At 57.1% G+C, this 18,766-nt stretch overlaps 2 protein-coding genes across 5 annotated transcripts in view; one reads left to right on the top strand and one right to left on the bottom strand.

The window, feature by feature from the left end:
- The window catches only part of NACC1 (nucleus accumbens associated 1), a 20,049-nt gene extending 10,318 nt beyond the window's left edge, over positions 1-9,731 (bottom strand). Inside the window, exons 1-2 of one of the 3 annotated variants that reach the window (XM_067733502.1) lie at positions 9,579-9,722; positions 8,696-8,788 (exon numbers count right to left, since the gene is read on the bottom strand). The gene's annotated coding sequence lies outside the window, so the exon portion shown is untranslated. Of the gene's footprint in view, positions 1-8,325; positions 8,498-8,695; positions 8,789-9,578 lie in introns of those variants that run through there. The other 2 variants (XM_067733501.1, XM_067733503.1) reach the window with 2 other exon arrangements.
- TRMT1 (tRNA methyltransferase 1) lies at positions 9,685-18,590 on the top strand. 2 transcript variants are annotated; one of them, XM_067733499.1, is made up of 17 exons: positions 9,685-9,833; positions 10,056-10,340; positions 10,426-10,481; positions 10,733-10,875; positions 11,041-11,228; positions 13,198-13,313; positions 13,423-13,535; positions 15,517-15,665; positions 15,837-15,923; positions 16,008-16,077; positions 16,174-16,308; positions 16,401-16,486; positions 16,823-16,931; positions 17,018-17,094; positions 17,879-17,998; positions 18,089-18,218; positions 18,418-18,590. In XM_067733499.1, the coding sequence occupies exons 2-17, from the start codon at positions 10,081-10,083 to the stop codon at positions 18,565-18,567; spliced, it is 1,989 nt and encodes a 662-aa protein (XP_067589600.1). In that variant the 5' UTR covers positions 9,685-9,833; positions 10,056-10,080; the 3' UTR covers positions 18,568-18,590. The 2 variants fall into 2 exon arrangements, with proteins under 2 accessions (XP_067589600.1, XP_067589601.1); XM_067733500.1 differs by having other exon boundaries at positions 9,723-9,833; positions 10,137-10,340.
- The last annotated feature ends 176 nt before the right edge of the window (positions 18,591-18,766 follow it).

Genomic DNA, 18,766 nt, shown 5'->3' with positions numbered 1-18,766 from the left:
CGGTGGTCCTGCCCCTCACCTACACCAGCTGTGAGGGAGGAGCCGTGGAGCCAGATCAGGCTTCCAGAGGAAACAGGTCGAAAGCAGCTGGCGCTCGGCCTGGGTCACCTGCTGGTTGGGAAGTGGTAGGATGGAGAGCCGGGGTGGGGGTGGGGGTGGGGGGCGGTGCGGTCCTCTAAACCAGCCAACAGTTCTGTCCTCACCAGCCCGAGTCCCTCGCCTGTACTGCACGGTTCCCCTCAGCCAGACCTTTACCCAAGCTGTGCACCCTGCCCGGAGCGCCCTTCTCCTCCCACTACCCGCATCTTCCTCATTCACCCTCAGCTGCCCCGTGCTCTGAGAACTCACCAGACTGGAGAAGATGCCCTCTTTGGCACTCCCCGCAACCCCCAAGCCACAGGGCCCTTATGCTTACCTCTGAGAACATTAAATCCCACTTGACTATAATCTCCCCAGGGGCAGAAAACCGTATTTGAATTCTCTCTCCTCACAACTTGGCACATGAGCCGGCACATCTTCTGGGGTGCCCAGATCCCCCTGCAGGGAAGGGGCGGCCCCCAGACCCACACAAGGCCAAAGGGACCCTTCCATCGCTACTCCTGGCCCCGGAAGAGAGTGGGTTTCCTGACGAGACGCAAGGGCACGACACAGGGTTTCCATGACCTCTCAACAGTCACTCAACAAATATTTGCCAAGCGCCTTGCCTGGGGCAGGAAGTGCCCAGAGCCTGAGGCAGGCCACCACTAAGACAAGGCCCTGCCTCCGGAGCTCATGGTCCAGGAAGAGACATGACCATTCATCCAGGGTCACACGGATCAACGAGCTGCAGGTCTGCGCCTCTGACCTCACCCGGAGGAGGGGACACTGGAGCTGAGGTCTGGGGGGCACAAGGGGGTGGAGGTGGGGGGTGATCTAATGGGGCAGTGGTGGGCTGGGAGCGTGGCCCTCAAGGAACAAGGAAGGTGTGCAGAGCCCCAAGGGAGAAGCAAGCACGGCCCTTCCAGAAACTGGAGGAAGGCAAAGCTGGCTCTGGGCTCAGTCTTTAGTCTGCTTCTCTCCTTGGGGGATCACACCCAGTCTCAGTGCTCTGATGTGGACTAAATTGTGTCGCCCACCCCAATTTCTAAGTTGAAGTCCTAATCCCCCGGGTGGCTGTATATGGAGACAGGGTCTTATTTGAAGGTAATTAAGGTTAAATGAGGTCATAAAGGTCGGGCCCTAATGCAACAGAACTCTTTGTCCTTATAAGAAGAGGAAGAGAGAGTTCTCTTTCTCTCTCCAAGCGCAGACACTAAGGGCCACATGAGCACACTAGAATCCAACCAGAACCTGACTGCCCTGGCATCTTAGACTTCCAGCCCCCAGAACTGTGAGAAAATGTCTGTTGTTTAAGCTGCCCAGTCTATGGTATTTTGTTATGGCGACCCAAGCGGACTAAGACAGGCTCAAAACACCATCTTCTTGGACTTCCCTGGAGATCCAGGGAAGTTAAGACTTCATGCTCCCAATGCAGGGGGCACAGGTTTGATCCCTGGTCAGGGAAGATCCTGCACGCCGTGGCCAAAACCAAACAAACACCATCTACTCACCCCACAACTCCCTCATGGAGCCCCTGGCCTGGACCTCCCCTTGGACGGCAGACTTGCACATACCCCAGATGCCCACACAATGCGTCCTCAGCCGAGCCCTTCTCCCCTCAAGCCTGCTCTGGCTGCAGTGCACACAGGCTCTATCTAGCCCTCCTTGCTTGGGTGAAGAGCCTAGGATTCACACCTCCGATTTCTTCAAAACCAGTTCTCACCACCTGTGCCCCTACGATGTGTATGGGGGTCCTGCACAGTAAGGACTGCCTGCTCTCAGACCTCTTACAAGGCAGGCCCCAAGATGGTCACAGCCCTTCATCACCTATCAGGTCACACCCCTGATCACCTATCTCAGATTTCCAAAGACAGCCTTTGCCAACCCCAATTCCTCCGGCCACTTCTGCTTCATTTTTCCTCCTTGGCACTTCCCACCATCTACCAACTAGATGTGTCCTTGGCTTTGTGTCTGCTCCACCAGGGCAGGGCGACTGCCTGTCTGGTTCACACTACTATGTCCCCTGCCCCTACAACTAGACAGGCACACAGTGGACGCACAATCGTTGTTAGCGGAATGAATGAATGATTTGTTACTTCCAACTACACTCCCCTTTTAGTCACACTGTGACTAGAACAGAGTGGGACTTGGAAGAGGTCTCTGAGGCTGGGCAGGGGTACCACCCGCACCGCAGTGGGGGCCGCCGGGGCCAACGCAGAGGGTGCTGCTCAGACAGACACCCTCCTCTGGCAGCCATAGCAGGTGGGTGGCCTGCAGTCAGGGTCCCACTTGGGGCTCAATGTAACTGAACTTGGGATTCCCACTGACTGCTGTCCTACTGCCGGATCCCGCTAGGGTGCGGCAGGCTTGAAACGGAGGTGCTTGTGTTGCAGTGCAATTCCTAGGGGTGGAAACTGCCAGCTCTTTGAAGGAGCTCCGAGTACCCCAGCCAGCAGTGGCTGGGGGGCAGATCTATGTCTGCCTCACCAAGGACTGTCTTTTCTGGCTGACTTTCCAGGGAAGTGGTGAGCTGCCCATTGACATGTAAGCTGGTTAAGGGAACCCACTAACTCCAAGCGTAAGGAGGACAGAGGCCCCTGGAAAGCCCCACAATCCTTCACCCAGCTCAGCATGAGGTCAGAGTGACAACTGGGGGCAGGAAAGTGGCACACCCCCCAGGCTGCTCGGAGTGCATTCCTGGCCCAAAGCCATTCGGACCCTCTGCAGGAGCCGAACTGGAAGGTAGTTTAGGCAAACATTAGCTAGTGAAGAACAAGGCGATACCCGATTGTACAGATCTTTTTAAGGTACATGCACATTTAATTCATTTTCTTTTTCCCTGAAAAGCTCCTGTTAACTCCACAGTGGGTGACAGGATTAGCAATGGTTGGTGGCATGGAAGTTGCCCCTACTGTGCACCAGCACCCGACGAGGGCTCAGCTATTCCTCTCACCAGTTTCTGAGGAAGAAATGAGTCTTCCTGCCATTTTACAGATGAGGAGAGCAAAGCCCAGGATGGCATCCAGGCCACGTGGCTCCTGTCCAAGAATCAGGAGATAATGGCAGTTGGGGCTCCCTGACCATGGCTGGCCCAGGCTGCACTCATCCTCCGCATGGCCCTGCTGCTCCCTGTGGCAGGCGGCCACCACAGCTAGACCCATTTCATGACTGGGAAAACTGAGAAACCAGAGCTGAGAAGGGAAGCCGAGACCCGAGCTGGGGTCTGCTGCCCACCTGAGGCCCCAGCCCAAGGGTTCTAGGTGCTATTCCCGCTCCCCCTGAAGCCTTCTTCTTTCCCCCAGCCTCCCCCAGCTACTCTCTACTCTTCCTCCCCTCACTGCCACCTCCGGGAAAGAGCAATACAGCCTGCTGCCTCTCCTCCCTCCCCCCTCCCACTCTCTCCTCGAAGTCCTCAGCAATCTGGCTTCTGCCTGCAGCAGCTCCTAACAGAACCCAGCCAGGCCCCACCCCCTTCCCACTCTGACCTCAAGCCCACCTTTGTGAGTTACCTCATACTCCCCGTGTGCCTCCAGACCCAAGGACAAGGGGGCAGGGCAGCAGCTGCACAAAGGGTGGAGGGAAGTGCAAAGGCCCTGAGGTGACCTTGGGGAGGCTAACACAAAGGAGGCTGGGCGTTACTGGGGATGGGTCCTGGAGATGTGCTTGGAGACCCTGCAGGGCCTTGGCAGGACAAAAGAATCAGAATCCTGTTTTACTAGCCTCAAATATCCCTTACAAAGCTTCCCCGCTTAGAATTACGCTTTCCTTCCTCTACGCTCCCAGAAAACATTTATCTGTACTAGTGCTTACCACCCCCCACGTCAGTCTTTCCCAACTATAAAACAAGCAGCCGCCTCACAAGGCTGTTTTGAGGATTAAACCACCTTAAGGTAACACAGGTAGGTAGGCTGGTGCTGACTTTGCAGTCAGTGCTCAGCTGCTATTATTAGTTATGTTCCCCCTTCTGTCTGTCCCCCTAGCCCCTCACAGGACTGCAAACTCCCTGACAGCAGCAGAGGCATCTTATACCGCTCACCATCTCCCAGAACCTTAGGCCATTTCATGAGCTATCAGGCCATACTTACTGAGGGCTCCCTGCACTGCCTTCCCAGCACCAGCTGATCACACCCCAGACACCAACGTCTCACATGACCCTCCCAATAACCACGCAGCGGGGAGCCCCAACTGAGGCCCTGCTGCCACTGGGGCCAGATCATCCGCTGTCGTGGAGGCTGCCCTGTACATTATATGATACTGAGGGGCATTCCTGGCCTCTACTGTGACAGCTGTGACAACCAAAAATGTCTCCAGACATTTCCCAAGCATCCCTTGAGGGGGGCAGAATCACCCCTGGTTGAGAACCACTGCAGTGCAGGTATGCCTGCTTGTCCCCACTTATCAGATACTTAAACTGAGGCGCCAAGGCCACAGCGTTTGCCCAGGGTCTCCTGGCTGAGCAAGGTGGCACTAACAGTGGAATCTGACTCTCCACTACACCATGTTTGCTCACCTTTACCCACCCTCTGCTTAATTCAGTCACGGTCCTCACAGAGGGCCCTCGGATCTCTAAGGATGCTGAGACCTTCACATCCTGTCTATCCTGAGGAGACAGGGGCAATGATCACAACCAGATACTGGACACAACGAGACAGCCACCTGTTCAGTCCCACCTCACAGCCTCTGTGGCTCAGAAGGCTCTTCAGGAGGAGACAGAGGGATGACACTCTTGCCCAAGGGGACCCAGGAGCAGAGGCAGGGAGGCGGGCCTGCGTGCTCATGCTAGGCATAGGCTTAAGTGATTTACAAATGCGTGAAAGTGCTCAGAGCAGCGTGACACCCAGGAAAGGGATGGGAGTGATGAGAGGCAGGGAGGACCCAAGAGAAGGAGCAGAGGCTGGTGCAAACACCACCTCCGTGTCTTCAAGGCCGGCTCACCTTTGCCTCAAATGCTGCAAGCCCCACCTGAACCTGGCAGGCCCTCCTCCACCACAGTCTCTGGCAGTGACACTGATGAGCCGGGTCAGACTTTCCTGGACCAACCCGCAACCCTCTCCAAACCCCATGCCTCCAGGCTGACCTCCATGACGGGTCCTGCCAAACTGACCGAAACTCATTTCCTTGCAGCCCTGTGCAAGAACCTGCTGGGGCTCCCCACTGCTTGGCCGGGGCAACAGATTTTAGAAGGCCTTGGATGTAGGCCAAGGGGTCTGGACTTGCATTTGGGGGCAATGGGGGGATCCAGGACACCCTGAGATCAGACGCTTCTTTTCTGGGAACGGCACTAAGGGTCTCTTATCTCCACGCTAGGGTCACCCTTCACTCCTTCCCTCATGAAGACAAAATGTTTAGAGCACTTAGCAGGAGCCTGGCACATGCTAAATAAAGGCTTTCAATGTGTTGTCCTGTCTGCCTAGAACATTCGCCCCTCCCTGCCGCAGCTCCCCCACCAGCAGGCTGATCTCTTATTATTCAGAGCTCAGCTCGCCTGGAAGCCTTCCCTGACCACCCAAATCTAATGCTTTCCACCCACCCCAGCACCATCACTTCTCTTGGTTTTACTATATTCATGAACGCGCGGATATCAGAAATGAGCTTGATCATTTGTTTGTCTGAGGTCAGTCACCTTCAGACAAACCTTTGTCTAACCTTCACTAGAAGTTGCTGAGAGCAGTTCTAGGAGCTGCTTTTCAGGGCTGCTCCCCGGGCCCCAGCAGGGAGTTGGCACCCATGTGAAATCAAACTGTCCCAAGGGTCCCTTAACTTGTTGCTCTTGCCTGCCAGGCTATTTTGGCCTCCTCTGGCGCCCCAGGTCTGGGCACCCTAAATCCTCACAGAAAAGCAATTATTAAGAGTGCTTTCTCCAGCTCCAGGCACAGGCTCGGACTCACTGCCCCCTTCTCTGCCATCACACACAGCGGCCAACTCCTACCAGTCTCTGCCCCCGTTCCAGCTCTATGACTGGAGGCAGCTGTGCCCAATCCTAAGTACCCAGCCCGGAGCCCCGGCCGAGGCCCCAGGCTGCGCCACGGCAGCCAGCCTCAGCCCAACCAGGCAGGGGGAAGGCTTCTTTACATGGGGCTGCTGGCCCAGTTTCTACCCCTCCCAAAACCAGGAGGCCAGCCAAAGAGGGGAGGAGGGCCGAGCCCAGGTGGGGGCAGTTCTAGGAACTACAAGGAGATTGGGGGAAGGGAGGGAATGAGGTGACAAGCCATCATTAAACCCAGATCTAGCTGATACCACTCGACCCAGCAGTTTGTGGTTCCTGCCTCAGATACTGAGGCTCCCAAGTCAACGTTCCCAGGACACATTGGTAACAGCTTTGCAGTTAGCCCAGAGAGAAGGAACAAAAGCAGGGGTGGTCTGACTGGGGACCAAACAGAGGGAAAGATAAACCAGGAAAAAAAGCAAAAATCCAGCTCCAGAGCCAGGTTCCATCCTCATAACCACCTCCCTCTGCCAGCCCACAGCTCTGTGACCCCTGACCTCTTGGCTCCCATTATAACAGGGATGACCTTGCCTCTGGGAAAAAAGCTTCCACTGATCTGGCTCCCCGGGACACCAGCAAAACTGTCCGCAAGGGATGGGCAAGAGAAAAGTCCTGGACAGAGAATTCCCACCAGGGAATCCAGAACAGTGGGCTCTTCCAGTCACGCTCCTAAAAGGCCAGCTCCAGGGGACTGCGGGCTGGGGCGGAGGATCAGTCAATCCCAGTCGGCCACTGTCTAGCTGTGGGACCTGGGACAAGTCATGGGGTCGCGGCTTCCTCCCCAGTACCATGAAGAAGGCCTAAGTTGACCTGGTGGTGGTGAGCAATCAATGAGCTCATCTAACCAGCAAGCTCAGCACAGGGCCTGCCCCAGGAAGAGCACCGCAGAGGCAGAGCCCTGGGACCCGGAGCACCAAAGGCCTGGGCCAGGGTGTAGGTGCCTGGTTTGATCCCTTTCTTGGTGACCTGCCTTCCCCCCATCAGGAGCCTTCAAGACACAATGAACAGAGCTTTATATGCTCACCTCCCAGTAACTCACCTGCGGAGAGCTGGTGCCTGAAAGGTAGTGAGGTCCCAACCCCTAGGCTTGAGGCTCAAGGCTCTGGTCACAAAAAGTGGAGAAAGAATCTTAGGACCCTAAGATACTCAGGTAACAGGGGCTGGGCTGCCTCCCTACAGATATATGGGGTGGAGGTGGACAAAAGGGTGGTAAACAAGATGCCCGAGCTAGGTGTTCCAGACGATTTCCCAAGCTGCCCACACAAAACCCCAGGTGGGCGGGCTAGCACCTTGGAGCAGCCAGCAGAGGCTTGCCCAAAGGGTATGTCAGGACCCAGAGCCTGAGACAGGCAGGGATGAGGTGTGAGAAAGAAGAAACCCCTCAGATTTGGCCCCAAGCTAACGCCTGGACGGGGAAGGGGGGAGGGGGTGCACCTTGGCACTTGCCTTTTGATCACACTAGTTTCTCCGGACCTGCTCCCACATCACCACTAGCCTACTTAGCGCAAAGGCTCTGCCTCCCCCGGACTCCCAAAGCTCCTACAGTAGTTCCTCAACCTACCTGATCGCCTCCGTATCAGGTCCTCGTCACCCCCTCCCCACTCTCCGAACTGAAACCTCATGTGACCCCTGCAAACATTTCAGGGATCTCCTAACCGCCCCCACTAGAACTAACTCCGCCCACACCCACCCTGCCCCACTTCCTGGGCTTCTCCTCAACCGCCCCCAGGCCTGTAACCTGACCCACCTCCTCCAGCGCCCCGACTGTACCTGCCAGCCCGGCCCCTCCCCGCCCCCCCCCTCGGGGCCGTTTCCCTCCGGCCAAGCCACTCTCCCTTCCTCCCCCATTCGGCCGGCCCAAAGCCCGACTCCTCCTCCCCCTCCCCCTCCGGTCTCCCCGGCGCCTCCTCACTTTTCCTCCACCGGCCCTCCCTCCAACTTCCCGGCCCCCAGCCACCCCTGCACCTGCCCGGGCCTGGTCTCGCTCCCCTCTCGCGGGGAATGACAGGAGGAGGTCTGGGCCTGATCCCGACGCCCCCAAGCTCCGCGGCCCGGCCCGGGGCTGGACGCTCAAGGCCGCTCGCGGGGACCGGGACTCTCCGCACTCGGGCCGGGGCACAGTGCAAGCTGCTAACCAGGTTCCTCCCCGGTCGGAGGAGGCCCCCATGTCCTCCCCCCTCAACCCTTAGCCGGACCTCGGATGCCCTCCGGCCGTCCCGGCGAAAGGAGGCCGGAACCGGGCCTGGGGCGGGCCGCCTCACCTGCGCCGTGGCCGCGCTCCGGGGGCTCCCGGCGAGCTCCGCAGCGGCGGCTGGGGCCGGGCCTGGGCCCGGGGCGCGCCCCCCTGCGCCGGGGCCTCGGCGTCCGCCTCCGCGGCCTCCGCGGCCTCCGCTTCAGCAGCAGCGGCAGCCGCGGCGGCCATTCATTGTGGGCCAGGCCGCCCCAGCCGAGCGCCGAGCGAGCGCAAGGCGCGCCGCCGCCGCCGCCGCCGCCGGGCCGGGGAGGAGCGGCCGTGGCCCCGCCCACGCACCGCCCCCGGTGCCCGCCCCCGAGGCTAGGCCAGCCGAGCGCCGAACGCGCCCCTTCTCTCCTCAGTTTCTTCCCTCGGCCCCTCGGAATCCCCGTCTGGACCTTGGCTCTCCTGCAGAGTTCGAGTCCCGACCTCGCCACCATCTAGTCCCGCGACCTTAAACAAGTCGCTCTGCCTTTCGGAACTTTAGTTTCCTGTAAAAACGCAAACAATAATATCTGTTGTTTATTGTGCCAGGAACTGTTTTAGGTTCTTTACGGGATTATCTCGTTTAAACTTCACAGTAGTATCTTTAGGTAGGAATTATTTTATAAACACACACACACACACTTTATAGAAAATAAGAAGGGGAGGCACAGAGAGATGAAGAAACCTGCTCCAGGTCACACAGCAAGGAAGTGGTGGCGGGTGCCAGGATTCAAAACCGGGCCCAAGAAGAAACAATAAAAGTTAACACTTGTCCGATGCTTATGCGACGCCAGATTCCATTCTATGCATTCTACCTGCACTAACTCGTTTAATTCTCATCACAACTCAATAACGAATGTTAAAAAGTTCTGCCCATTTTGCAAATGGGGAAATATAAGCAGAGAGCATTAAGAACAAGTAGGAAGGCAAGCTGGGGCTGGAACCAGTCAGTACCGACACTACGGTCTCCTTTCCTACACCGGTTAGAACGTTCTGAGGGTTTGCTATGTGAGAGAGCCTACTTTGCACATTTCCCAGGCATTCTGTCGTTTAATCTCTGCTCTATCTTGGAAGCTAGGGCTCTTATTTAACAGGTAAGGAAAGTGAAGCCCAGAGAGTTTAAGTAACTTGTCAAGAGCATGTGGTAGGACTGGGATTCAAACGCAGGAAATCTGATTTCAGAGTCAGTTATTCCCGCAGGGTGCCCTGACATACTGTGTTTACAAAACCCAGCACACGGGAGGCGATCAATAGGTGTTGGATTTCTCCGCTTACCGCCCCTTTTCTGAGTCTCACCTTCCTCATCCGTGAAATGGGGCTAGCGTGGTGTCCCCTCCCAGGGGAGCCGCAGTGATTAAGGCCGTCACACACCACGTTCAGCGCTTTCCGCCGTGCATTTTGATCCCAGCTGCCCACTATAGGTAGCATCAATGATTGACTAAACTCTGTCACGTGATCTGCCCTCCCACTGTGCCAACATGGCGGCGCCCAGGTCCTAATCTGGGGAAACGTGCACCGAGACCGATTTGGTTTTCGGTGCCGCAGGAGAAGGTGAGGGGGGCCTGGGCGACGCGGGGAGGGATCCGGAGCATGGGTGGGCCCGCTCGAGGGCTTCCGGCTTCTCAGGGACAGTCCTCCAAAGACGGGGGGTGGTGTCAATTTACTGAGGTCACAGGGTTTCCTTAGTCCCTACTTTACACTTGTGTAGGCCATCCGGCCAGGAAAGCAGCTCTCTGATGCTTTGGCTATTCTCTCCCCCGCCCTCCGAACTAGGCTTGGCGGGCAGAGGCGCCCGCGGATGTCCCGTGCGAGGATCGTTCTGTGGCTAAGCCTGAGTCTCCGCTCCGCCCGCAGCTTCTCTAGAGCCCGGTTTATGGAGGGGCAGCCCCAAGGGCCGCCAAATCCAGCGGCAACGGAGAATGGCACCGAGCCCTGCGGAGAAGAGCGCCCACCTGAGGTTCAGGAGACGACGGTCACTGAGGGGGCCGCCAAGATCGTCTTCCCCAGCGCAAACGAAGTTTTCTACAACCCAGTGCAGGAGTTCAACCGGGACCTGACGTGAGCAGAGTCCGGGGTCAGCTTGGCAGAGGGCAGTGGGTCTATGAGGATGAAGGGGTGTGAGCTGACTCTCCGTTTCCCGCAGATGTGCTGTGATTACCGAGTTTGCTCGCATTCAGCTTGGGGCCAAAGGAATCCAGAGTGAGTAGAGGTCCAGGCTCCTGGTGGGCAGGGGTGTCACGCAGGGCTCTCTCGTTGCCCCGCCCCTTCTCTCCCTTACCTTCCAGAAAGACTCCAGCCGTGTAGCAGGCCCTGGGCTCTGCTCCTCTGCCTTTCTCCAGGGACTTCGGGGAAGATTTTCTTCCCTGAATCTTCTGTATTCTGAAGAGTTGGGGGAGGTTTCTCAGAAGGCGCTTTGATATCCCCTAATTCGTGCGTCTGGATGGCTGCAGTCAAGGTGCCAGGTGAGAAGGATTTGCAAAAGGTGGTCGTGGACTTGTCGGAGCAAGAGGACGACAAGGCTGAAGTGAAAGAGGGTGCAAACCTGGCCCCGGGAGACCAACCTCGAACAGCTGCCGTGCGGGATATCTGCGAGGTGGGGCCTGAACGTGGGAGGTAGCAGCCCTGGAGTCCGGTGGGTGGTAAAAGAAGGAAGGCTCCTGGAGGGGGAGAGCGATAGGAGCTGGGAGGGGGGGCTCCTTGGCGCCCAGCAGAGGATGGAGGCATGGATGTGAGTGGGGCTCCCTGCTTACTCCAACAGGAAGGCCTGCGAGTGCTGGAAGGCCTGGCAGCCTCCGGCCTCCGTTCCATTCGCTTTGCGCTAGAGGTGCCTGGGCTCCGATCCGTGGTTGCCAATGATGCCTCTGCCCGAGCCGTGGATCTCATGCGCCGTAATGTGCAGCTCAACGATGTGGCCCACCTTGTACAGCCCAGTCAGGCGGATGCCCGGTAGGTGCTGGGCAGTAGAGGCTAGCTGCTGGAAGGTGCTTTCTGGAACAGAGGTCCCTGGGGTCAAATCCTGGCTGTGTCATAATCTTGCTCTGTGACCTTGGGGGAGTGGCCTTAGCCTCTTAGAGCCCGAGTTTCCTTGTCTATAAAACAAGGACAGTAGTTTTATAGGGGTTGCTGTATGTTATAGGGGTTACTGATTATACCTGTGTGGCTTGTGCTCCGAGGTGGAAATAAGTACCGTTATGGTCTCCATTTTAGACTCAACTTCTTGTACTTTTATTCAATCAAGTGAACCAGTGTATATCCAGTGCCAGGCACCATTCTTTCTTTAAAAAAATAAATTTATTTATTTATTTTTGGCTGTGTTGGGTCTTCGTTGCTGCGCGTGGACTTTCTCTAGTTGCGGTGAGCGGGGGCTACTCTTGGTCATGGCGCACGGGCTTCTCATTGCGGTGGCTTCTTTTGTTGTGGAGCACGAGTTCTAGGCACGCAGGCTTCAGTAGTTGTGTCACGTGGTCCCAGTAGTTGTGGCTCGAGGGCTCTAGAGCACAGGCTTAGCAGTTGTGGCGCACGGGCTTGGTGGCTCCGCAGCATGTGGGATATTCCTGGACCAGAGCTCGAACCCATGTCCCCTGCATTGGCAGGTGGATTCTTAACCACCGCACCACTAGGGAAGTCCCCAGGAGCCATTCTGCCTGTCAGGACTGCATCGGTAAACAATACAGACAAAATCCCTGACCTTGTGGAGTTCATAATGCAGGGGTCAGCAAACTGCAACCTGCGAGGCCCACGCCTGTTTTTTTATGGCCTGCCATCTAAGAATGTTTTTCACATCTTTAAAGGTTTAGAAAAAGAAGAATATGTGATAGGGACCATATGTCTCGCAAAAAGCCTAAAATACTTACTACCTGACCCTTTACAGAAAATAAATGAATTAAAAATGTTTGCTTTCTTGACCATATTAGAATCTAATAGGGGGACTTCCCTGGTGGTCCAGTGGCAAAGAATCCACCTTACAACGCAGGGGACGCGGGTTCGATCCCTGGTCAGGGAACTAAGATCCCACATGCCGCGGGGCAACTAAGGCCACGCACCACAACTACTGAGCTCGCGCGCCTCAACTAGAGCCCGCATGCCACAAACTACAGAGCCCACACACTCTGCGACCCGCGTGCCACAAGTAGAGGAGAGAAAACACACACCACAACTAGAGAGAAGCCCACGCGCCAACGAAGAGCCCGCGTGCCACAACAGAGACCCGACGCAGCCAAAAATAAATAAGTAAATAAATCTTTTTTTTAAAAAAAAAAGAATCTAATAGGAAACACAGATGATAACCAATAATCATGACAAATAAATAAACTGTGTAGTAAACTAGAGGTGAGAAGTGCTGGAGGCAGGGGTGAAATAACAGGGTACAAGGGATGGGCGAAGGAAGGGTTGCAGTTAGAAATTACACGGTCAGGAGCATTTGCATTTTCTCACCTGCAAAGAACAACAATAGTTTCAAATCTGTGGAAGATTGTGTGATTAGATGAGTTAATACATTTATAAACCGCTTGAAACAGTGTCAGGTAAATATGTGCTGCATCAGTATTGGCTATTATTGCCATCTTGTTTTTCTGTTTTTGGGTTTTTTTTTTTTTTTTTTTGGCCGCGCTGCATGGCTTATGGGATCTTAGTTCCCCGACCAGGGATTGAACACAGGACCTCGGCAGTGAAAACACGGAGTCCTAACCACTGGACCACCAGGGAATTCCCTATTATTATTGCCGCTGTTGGATAGGTAGACAGACCCAAGAAGGAAAAGTTAATATAGTTAGCAGATGGATAAGCCAGGATCTGAAGCCGCGCAGCTGGCCCCCAAGTCCAGGCCAAAACCATCACATTGTGTGAGTGAACGTGTGTAGGGGACAGCACGGGTCCCTGGTGCAGGGGATTGAGGACCTGGCCCTCTCGCTCCTAGGATGCTGATGTACCAGCATCAGAAGGCGTCGGAGCGGTTTGATGTCATTGACCTGGACCCCTATGGCAGCCCCGCCCCCTTCCTGGATGCAGCTGTGCAGGCTGTGAGTGAAGGAGGTGAGGCCAGCCTGATGCAAGGGCGGGGTGGGGATGGGTTGGGGGGGGTTATGTACTGAGCAGGGCTTGGGGTGTTGGAGGGTCCTCACTGCCGGGTCCCTCCCCACAGGGCTGCTGTGTGTGACCTGCACAGACATGGCAGTGCTGGCGGGGAACAGTGGGGAGACATGCTACAGCAAGTACGGGGCCATGGCCCTCAAGAGCCGGGCCTGCCACGAGATGGTGAGGGGCCTCCCAACTCTCCTCCCACCCCCAGACCTGCTTGGCCAGATCCATCCCAGGATTTCGATGACAAGCACGTTCTTTGTTTTTTTAAAAATATTTATCTATTTATTTATTTTTTTGGTTGTGCTGGGTCTTAGTTGCAGCAGGCGGGCTCCTTAGCTGTGGCATGCGAACTCTGAGTTGCGGCACGCATGTGGGATCTGGTTCCCTGACCAGGGATCGACCCCGGGCTTCCTGCATTGGGAACACGGAGTCTCAGCCACTGTGCCGCCAGGGAGGTCCCAACAAGCACGTTCTTTAACCCGCATAGTTCCTGAGAGCATGGCTGCCAAATATGGTCCTTTGGGGGTGGGGTGGGGCAGTAGTTTTGCCCAGGATAAGAGTGGGTGATTACATTATTCTTTCTAGTATTCTCTACTTCAACAACTTTGCAATTTTCTTTTCTTTGTTTTGTTTTTTGTTTTGTTTTTTGTTTTTGCCGCACTGCATGACCTACAGGATCTCAGTTGCCCGACCTGGGATTAAACCCAGGCCGTAGCAGTGAAAGCCTGGAATCCTAACCACTAGATCACCAGGGAACTCCCACAAAATTATTATTATTATTATCATCTCTAATTTTATACTTCTTATTTATTTATTTATTGGCTGCTTTGGGTCTTCATTGCTGTGCGCGGGCTTTCCCTAGTTGCGGCGACCCGGGGCTACTCTTTGTTGTGGTGCGCGGCTTCTCATCGTGGTGGCTTCTCTTGTTGTCAAGCACGGGCTCTAGGCGCGTGGGCTTCAGTAGTTGCAGCACACGGGCTCAGTAGTTGTGGCACGCGGTCTCTAGAGTGCAGGCTCAGTAGTTGTGGTGCATGGGTTTAGTTGCTCCGCAGCATGTGGGATCCTCCTGGACCAGGGATCAAACCCTTGCCCCCTGCATTGGCAGGCAGATTCTTAGCCACTGTGCCATCAGGGTTGTCCACAAAATTTTTTTTTTTTTTTTGGCGGTACGCGGGCCTCTCACCGTTGTGGCCTCTCCCGTTGTGGAGCACAGGCTCCGGACGCGCAGGCTCAGCGGCCATGGCTCACGGGCCCAGCTGCTCCGCGGCATGTGGGATCTTCCCGGACTGGGGCACGAACCCGTGTGCCCTGCGTCGGCAGGCAGATGGACTCTCAACCATTGCGCCACCAGGGAAGCCCACAAAATTATTTTTTAAGGCAGTTTTTCCAGGTTTGCATTTGGCTCTGGGTTCAGGTCCTAGTTTTGCTGGTGGCTTTGGGCAAGTGACTTCACCTTTTCTGGGCCTCTGTTTTTGCATCTGTGAAATGGGTATGATGATGACCCAGACCCCACCAGGTTGCTATGGGGATTCAAGAAGGTTGGGTTGGCTATGTTGAGGGGCTGGGAAAGGAGGGCTCTTGTCCTTGTTCCTTAAGGACCTTGTTGTCAGGTCAGTCTGGAAAATGCTGCCTCCTTTCCCGTGTCAGAGTCTTACTGCAGCCTCTGGCAAGGAGAAGGCCCCAGTAGTTCGCAGCACCCAGTATCCTGCCCAGAGGAATGCAGGTCCTTGTGCCACATCACACAGCATGGGGCATGCTGAGAATGCTAGTTGGAAGAGGTTTGGTTTACTGGGCCTGTGCTTTCCTTAATCATTTTGGGGGGGGCGGGGCGTGCTGCACGGCACGTGGGATCTTAGTTCCCCGACCAGGGATGGAACCCATGTCCACCGCACTGGGAGCGCGGAGTCTTAACCACTGGACCGCCAGGGAAGTCCCTTCCTTAATCATTTAGTGCCAGGGCCTTAAAGAGACAGACTGGTGTGATTTCATAGATGAGGGAACTGAGGCTCTCACTTGCCAAGGGTCACTCAGGGCTGGCCTGAGAACCCGGGGAGCCGGCCCTGACCCTGTACTTGCGAGCACCTTGTGTGGGCTCCCTGTAGGGGAGGTGGCGGCGGGGGCAGGACTGATGGCTGGCACCCGCCCCCCACGCCAGGCCCTGAGGATTGTCCTGCACAGCCTGGACCTCCACGCCAACTGCTACCAGCGCTTCGTGGTGCCCCTGCTCAGCATCAGCGCCGACTTCTACGTGCGCATTTTCGTTCGCGTCTTCACCGGCCAGGCCAAGGTCAAGGCCTCGGCCAGGTTAGCCTGGGGCAGGGAAGGGTGATGGATGAGGGAGGTCACGGGGCCTTTCCCGGGGCGGGGGGAGGGAAGGCTGCCCTGGGGAGCCCAAAGGGGACCCAGTCAGCCTGAGGGAAGAGTTGGGGTGCGGTGGCAATTCCAGGAACTGGTGGCCACCCTGGTCTCCCACAGCAAGCAGGCGCTGGTGTTCCAGTGTGTGGGCTGCGGGGCGTTCCATCTCCAGCGCCTCGGGAAAGCAGCGGGAGCCTCCGGTGGCCGGTGAGCAAGGGGGAGCTGGGGGGGAAGGTGAAGGGGGCATCCCAGCCAGGGTCACCACCCCCGACCTCACCCCTCTCTGTGCAGGGTCAAGTTCTCTGCAGCCTGCGGCCCCCCCGTGGCCCCAGAGTGTGAGCACTGTGGGCAGCGACACCAGGTGGGGCTGGGCGGGGGTGCGGGGGGGAAAGGCCAGGGGGAGGCGGGGGTCCTGGCTGTCCTGATCCCTGCTTATCTGGTCCCTGTGTGTCCATAGCTTGGTGGCCCCATGTGGGCGGAGCCCCTCCACGACCTAGACTTCGTGGGCCGTGTCCTAGAGGCTGTGAGCGCCAACCCTGGCCGCTTCCACACCGCCGAGCGGATCCGCGGGGTCCTGAGCGTCGTCGCCGAGGTGGGGACCGCGCCGTGACCGGGAGGAGGCCCCGCGGGTGCCCAGCCATCCTTCCTCGGTCTGCCCCACACCCATCCCGTCCTCTCTGGCAGGAGCTCCTGGATGTACCTCTCTACTACACGCTGGACCAGCTGAGCAGCACCATCCGCTGCAGCACACCCAGGCTCTTGCAGCTGAGGTGAGGCTGGGCCCGGGGTGGAGCCTCGGCCTGACCCCTGGGTGCCCTTGGGCACGTCGGCTCCCTCTTGGACTGGAGTCCCCTATAAAATGGAGGTCAAACATAACCCCGGTCTAGGGCTTCTCATGCACAAGAGCTTAGAACAGCTCTTGGAAGCCATGAGCCCTGGCCACGGGGATAGTCTTACTGTGAAGGTGGTTGGCATTATGCAGGCAATGTAGTCACCAGGAGACGTGCAGCCATGCCAGTCTGTGAAACAAGGGTCACACTCACAGGTCAGCACCGACCTTGGGGTCCAGCCTTCCCCTCCCCCTCACAATCCCTCCCGGTCCCCAGGTCTGCCCTCCTCCATGCTGGCTTCCGGGTCTCCCTCTCCCATGCCTGTAAGAATGCCGTGAAGACGGACGCCCCCTCCTCAGTCCTCTGGGACATCATGCGCTGCTGGGTGAGGCCAGGCCTGACCAGATGGAATTGGGAAGGCAGGGGACGGTCAGTGCCAGCATCCTCTGACCTCTGACCTTTGCCTCCCAGGAGAAGGAGTGTCCGGTGAAACGGGAGCGCCTGTCGGAGACCAGTCCGGCATTCCGCATTCTCAGTGTGGAGCCCAGGTAGGGGCATGGCACGGATACGGCTGCCTGCAGGCACGGGAAGTAGACGACACAGACCCTTCTCCTCACAGACACACGCTCATTCTTCAAGTGAGATCCAGAATCCATCCACTTCTCTCCCTCCCCTTCTGCCCTCACCCTATTCTGGCCCCAGTACTGCTCAGCTGGACCAGTGCAGTGGCCTTCACCCTGGTCCCCCAGCTCTCCTCCCCCCACATTCTGTTCCCCCCCGCAGTGGCCAGAGGGCACCTGTGAGCACAAGTCAGATCCCGTCCCTCCTCTGCTCAGAACCCTCCGTGGCTCCCACCTGACTCACTAGGAACAATTCTATCTGCAGGCCCTGCACCATCTCCCCCTCACCTCCCTGCCCTCATTCGTCCACCACCCACCCACCCAACTCCACACTGGCCTCCTCACCCAAACTCACCAGGCACAGCCCCTCCTCAGGGCCTCTGCATGGCTCCCAGACTCCCCATTCCCTCTACCGTGCTCTTTTCCCCAAAACTCTTAATCTCATGCCCTCACACGTTATAATTTGCTGATTTCTGATTTGCCCCATTGCTTGCCTCTCTTGTGCATTAGAATGTCAGCTTTACTGGCAGCAGACTTTAGGCACACCGTAGGCACTTGAAAAATGTTTATTAAATGAATGATAGAAACCTGACGTCTGCAGACACAGTTTTCCCAAAGTACGTTGAGCTGCACTGAGGTGGGCAGGTGGCCTGGGCGGTGTGTGCCCGCCTGCCTGGTAGATGCCCTTCAGCCCCCACCCTCATTTCCCTAGGCTGCAGGCCAACTTCACCATCCGGGACGATGCCAACCCCAGCTCCCGCCAGCGAGGACTCAAGCGCTTCCAGGCCAACCCCGAGGCCAACTGGGGTCCCCGGCCCCGCGCCCGGCCACGGTGAGTGAGAGTGGGATGGGGGCGGGGCTGGGCTGGGGGGAGTGGGCACAGAGGCCAGACGGAGCCTCCGCTACTCGTCTCCCTACGCAGAGGCAAGGCGGCAGGCAAAGCTGTGGAAGAGAGACGCAAGCTGCTCCAGAATAAGCGAAAGGAGCCGGAGGAGGACCTGGCCCAGCGGGCTGCCCAGCTCAAGACATTTCCCTGCAAGAGGTTCAAGGAGGTGAGGGGCCCCCCAGCCCCCACTGAAACACACATGGGTTCGCCTCCTGGCAACAGGGCTGGGCCAATGGGCAGGCAGGGCTGGGAGAACTGGGGCCAGGCAAGTGTGTGGGAGTGAGCTCCCCATCCAGGGAGGGAACCCAGCAGAGGCTGCTGAGCTCCGGGCCAGGGTTCATTCACACCCATCATACTCCCACCAGGGCACCTGCCAGCGTGGGGAGCAGTGCTGCTACTCGCATAGCCCCCTGACACCCAAGGCCACTGCTGAAGCCACCCCCACTGACTGTCCAGAGGCCCCCGATCAGAACCCCCTTGGGCCTGGGGCTGCTGCTGGTCCAGGCGAAGACTGAGCCAATAAAGACTTTTCACCTTCCCCTGACTGTCATTTGTCTGAATGGGGAGGCTGCCTGTGGTGTGTCTGTCCATCTGCTGGAGGGGCTCTGTCCATCTCTTCAGCTGCTTGTCTGAGGTCTGTTCCTCTGTCCATCTGTTTTGACTCCCTTGGGGAGCTCTGTGCATCTGGGCTGTGTTTGTCCCTGCCCGAATGAA

Source organism: Pseudorca crassidens, chromosome 3 (genome assembly GCF_039906515.1).
Source record: "Pseudorca crassidens isolate mPseCra1 chromosome 3, mPseCra1.hap1, whole genome shotgun sequence".
Taxonomy (NCBI): domain Eukaryota; kingdom Metazoa; phylum Chordata; class Mammalia; order Artiodactyla; family Delphinidae; genus Pseudorca; species Pseudorca crassidens.
The sequence above is the reverse complement of the archived record's forward strand: the minus strand, read 5'-3'. Positions and strand labels throughout refer to the sequence as shown.